Source organism: Triticum urartu, chromosome 7, assembly GCF_003073215.2.
Source record: "Triticum urartu cultivar G1812 chromosome 7, Tu2.1, whole genome shotgun sequence".
In the NCBI taxonomy this organism is placed as follows: Eukaryota; Viridiplantae; Streptophyta; class Magnoliopsida; order Poales; family Poaceae; genus Triticum; species Triticum urartu.
In genome coordinates, this window is record NC_053028.1 from 79,915,399 (window position 1) to 79,920,197 (window position 4,799).

At 49.1% G+C, this 4,799-nt stretch overlaps 1 protein-coding gene across 1 annotated transcript; it reads right to left on the reverse strand.

The window, feature by feature from the left end:
• Nucleotides 1-187: 187 nt before the first annotated feature.
• On the reverse strand, nucleotides 188-3,045 carry LOC125522081. The gene is made up of 3 exons (XM_048687152.1): nucleotides 2,495-3,045; nucleotides 1,860-2,178; nucleotides 188-568 (listed from the first exon to the last, which is right to left on the reverse strand). Exons 1-3 carry the CDS (start codon nucleotides 3,008-3,010, stop codon nucleotides 528-530), a joined length of 876 nt encoding a protein of 291 aa, XP_048543109.1. The 5' UTR covers nucleotides 3,011-3,045; the 3' UTR covers nucleotides 188-527.
• Between the last annotated feature and the right edge of the window lie 1,754 nt (nucleotides 3,046-4,799).

Sequence of the window (4,799 nt, forward strand, 5' to 3'; positions counted from 1 at the left end):
GATCATCAACTCATTGCAAGAACCACTGCAGATTCCATTTATGCAAAATGCACCATCTAAAAATGTTGCAGGATCATTGACTCATAGCAAGAACCCCTACAGTGAAAAACAAGATCAAAACGTTGCAAATGAGAAACACAGCTCACTGGAAGAACTACTACATGCATAGCCTAACAGAAAACAGGATCATCAAATCATTACTGGCAACAACCACTGCATTTTCCATTTATGCAAAGTGCATCCATCATCCAAAAGGACTGCAGGATCATCGATTCACTGCAAGAACCCCACAGTGAAATGCTTCATCCAGGAAGCAGTAGCAACCACATCACAGAAATGAACGTCAGAAGTGTGACACTGCAACGACTACTACAACCAGCATCAGAGTTTAGCTAGCAGGAGAAACACAAGAGCTGATGAGTATATATCTATATGCTAAAGCAGGCGTTCAGTTATGCCATTGTTGTGTCCGAGGCGGTGAAACTTCTGAAGAGGTGAACTGTCAGGACTCCGGCTCTGATCCTTCTCTACGCTCCGTCGACATTCGGGTATCGCAGCGCAGCATAGGCTGAATTGGCAGAAATAACGAGGCAGTTAGGCGGCAGATCAATAATCAATTAACAATATATTGACAAGATCAAGAAGACAAAACATGAAACAATATAATGTGCAAGGAACTAAGCTTTTATGTACCATCTACTGTAGGATACAACCTGAAAGATGAAATGAGATGACTGAACTTGATTTGACTTTTTAGGTCCCATAATTTCTACTGGCGACTAAATGCTACGAAATGGGCGAACTCAATTATCTGAATCAAGAAAAGAAATGTGGAAAAGTAGTTCCTACTAGCTTCAGAGCTCATCCATTTTTTACCATGCATACACAGATGGATAGATCCACACGGCATCGACACCTACTATTCCCATTAAACTACTTTCACTTTTCTACAGGATTACGACAGTTTCAGACAAGTCCCAAGTCCTAACAAAACCTATCATTATATCCTTTTTCCAAGCACGATCAGATTAGCATTCCACTAAAGACAGACTTCAGATATCATGTTCATGCAGTAAACAGTATCTACACAACCATGTGTGCACTGTGCAAAACATATTGAAGACCACCAGTGCATTTCTAGTAAAAGAAGATTAGCAGGAAGCAGATCAACAATCTAAACCTCGGAGTTCTCAATTTTTTTAACAAGACTAGTAATACAGCTCATGCACAAAACCTGAAAACAATATAGCTCATTTGCAGAAACTAGATTTAATTTAGTACTGTATAAGAACCTGAATTTTGTTCAGATTATTCAACACAAGTAAAATAGTCTAAATTAAACGGATATCACAATCTTCTCTGTTAGGGCTGAATAAGATTAATCACCTCATTCGTCTATTTAAGTTCCATATTTTACTAGCTTTGAACATACAAAATGTACTGACGGCAAATAGCACCAAATAGAAAACTGAATTATCTGAATCAAGGACTGTAGTATGAAACCAACACTTTCCAGTCCATATCAAGGTTGAGTGTAAAATGTTACTTTCCATTAACCAAAAAGTTGACAGGACGACACCGGTTGCAGACAATTCCCAACTCCTAACAGTTTCAGTTAACTTATTTCTCAGATTAACAATTTCAGTTAACTGTTTTACCACAAACAGTCTGAGTAAACTATTTTTCAAACACAAGCAGATTAACAGCCCACCAAAATAAAACCAAAATTATCATGGCCATGCAGCAAACAGTACCTACACCAAAACCTGTACATTGTGCAAAACAGATTCAATCAAGTCTACCGGTTCACCCTCATTAGGAGATCATTAGGAAGTTGTGACATGGAGAGAGGCTCTCACCAGCGGTCCCGGAGCTGAAGACGACGATCTGGTAGATGTCGCCCCAGCCACGGCGGGGCAGGTCGACGACGAGTGGGGTCAGCCTCCCGTAGCGGCCCGCTCGGATGCACATGGCGATGCCGTCGGGCTGCAGGTCGACCTCTCTGGCCAGCCGGTCCCGCAGGTTGTACAAGGACCTCCCCCTGATATTGAACGCGGCCCAGCCTTGCTGGGCCTCGGGGTACACCCCTTCGGGGTTCGCTTGCACGAACCGAATCTCCCGCAACGCCCCTGGCTGGCGCCCGAACACGACGACGGAGAGGTCTTCAGGGAGGCGAGCCTGCAGTTGAGTCACCAAGAACCATGGTTATATTCAGGAGATCAAATTTTCTGATCGAAAACACAAATGCGATCAGGAATCTCGACGGCGCAACAAGTCAAGAAGAGCAAATTTGGCAACAGCAGAACCAGAAATTGATCTCGAGAAAATGAAATCAACACAAGTCGCAATCCCTGCAGTAGAGCTGCGATGCAAATTAACGACGCCCAAGAACTCACTCGATAGTAGGCTACGAACTATCAATTCGCTCAATCGATAGTAGGCTCAGACGGAAGCAATTCGCGAGTTATCAAGAAGCGGGTCATGGCGAACTCACCCGAATCGGGTCTGGAATGCGAGGCGCGCGCTCTGTGAGGTCGATGGGCTCAACGATCCAGCGCATCATGGAGCTGACCTTCTCGTTCTCAATATCTCTGCTCTCGACGGTGACGCCGGTGTTCCAGCGGAGGTACTTGCCGTTGGCGCGGAGGTAGCGGTCGCCGTCGCCGGCGTTTAGGAGCAGCACGCCAGGCCCCAGCCCCGCCCTGACGTCCAGCCACATGATATCCGGCACCTCCGGATGGTCGTAGTCGCGCAGCTCGGCGCGGAAGCCGTGGTACAAGGCCGGCGCCGGCGTGGCCGTGACGGCGAGGTAGCGGCCGTAGGCGGCGCTGTGGAGGAGCAGGTACGGGCCGCAGGCGCCTTGGTAGATGTGCACCTTCCACGCCACGTTCAGCGAGTTGCGGCGCTGGCTGATGGAGACGCCCACCCCGTCGTCGTCGGCGTGGAGGTAGTACTTGTCGAGCTTGCGGTTCCGCAGCCGCACGTACTGCTCGTCGTAGAACCGGTCCATTGGTCACCGCCGGCGCCGGGCCGCCGGAGATCAGAGGAGGTGGGCGCTGCGCGGTGGAGAGCGGGGCCTTGGTTTCTTGGAGCTCCGGCGACGGGGAGGAAGCTGTTGGTTCAGGCGGTTACGTTCGGGCGGCAAGGCGGGGGTATTTGAAGGCGCCGTACCGGGCTTTGGGCGCGAGGTGGGCCTGAGGGCCGTTTTGTCGGCCCGGCCCGCACTCCAGGGCGCGGTCTTCACTCTGTTCCTCCTGCACAGGCCCACGCGCGGCGGCGGCGGCCCGGTCGGCAGCGCCGCTCCTGCCCTTTCCCCGGCGAGCCTCTCCCTCCACGCTTCCCCAGCACGACGCCGCGGAGCCACGGAACGGCCGGTGGTCGGCAGCGCCGCCCCTTCCCTCCCCCGGCGAGCCTCTCCTCCATGCTTCCCCGGCACGACGGCGCGGAGCCACGGAACAGCCGGCGGCATCGCTCCCCCTCCTTGCCTGGATGCCCCGGGCCACCGGCGCGGCGCAAGCCCGCGGGCACCAGCGAGGAGCGAAGCACCATCAGATCCAGCAGAACTGCCATGGGGTGCGAGCTCTTGCTCCTTTATGTCGCTCGCTAGTGGCTACCTGTGAGTGTCATCATTGTAAACTTGAATTTGTCTAAATACGGATATATCTATACTTGTTTAGTGCCTACATACATTCATATCTAGATAAATATGGGTCAAGTAATTTGAAACGGAGGAAGTAAATCCTAAGTTCATACTCTAATTCATTTATGGGCACTGCTACGGGAAGAGTATCATGTGATACGGGAGCATAGGTGCTCCCATGATACGGACTTCTAGGCCCTCAGATCTCAGATCCAACGGCATACGAAGAGCTGTTGTACTTGCGCGCATTTTTCAAATTTTACGAGGTTTTTTTTTGCAAAAAGTGCATCATTTCATAGGAGCTCTTGGATATGAGATCCAACGGCCGAGCTCACACAGGAGCACCTAAGCTTAGGTGCTCCCGGAGCACCGGATATTTTCCCCACTGCTACGCGTCGGCCGGCTCGCGAAACGTCAGATTAGGCTAAGTGAAATGTCAGATTAGGCTAAGTGAGTGCTCAAGCGTCACACTTTACCATTGCAACAAAGGTCGTGTTGCAGTAATTTTCTGCAACACAGGTCATGTTGCAGAATTATTTCGCAAAAAAGGTTTTGTTGTCAAAATAATTGCAACTGAGATCTTGTTGGAGTTTTTTTGCAACTAAGGTCATGTTGCAGATTTTTTTTTCTGACAACAGCCGTTGGATAATGTATGACATCATGCGATATCTGCCATGTTTCAGTAACCTCCCGTTGCAAAATCCGACAATATCTACACAAGCCGTGTATTGGAGACAAAAGTCATAGCAATCAAGCGCATCCCACCTAGTTCATACACCATAGTCATCGAGTGTCTCCCCGACTCACCGAATCCCCAAACTGTAACCCCACTTTACTATGTCTCAAGATATAATCCAACACCATAGTTGTTGAGTTGCTTATCAACTCACCAGATCCCATATTCTAACCCTCATTGTACTACGTCTCACTATATAATCCAATCAAAGCATGTGTAAGGCTACTAGGGGCCCTGAACCTAGGTAAAATTGTGCTTACTGGCCCTTGGTGGTCCAAGGTTACGTCCCATGACAAAATAAATCACCTACACCTATTGTACGAGACACCTACAAAGTTATTGACAAGTATTGTCGATTGTTGAGATCACACGTCATCAAGTTGAATATACTTCACTGGTTCCAATCACGCCTTGCGTGATGGG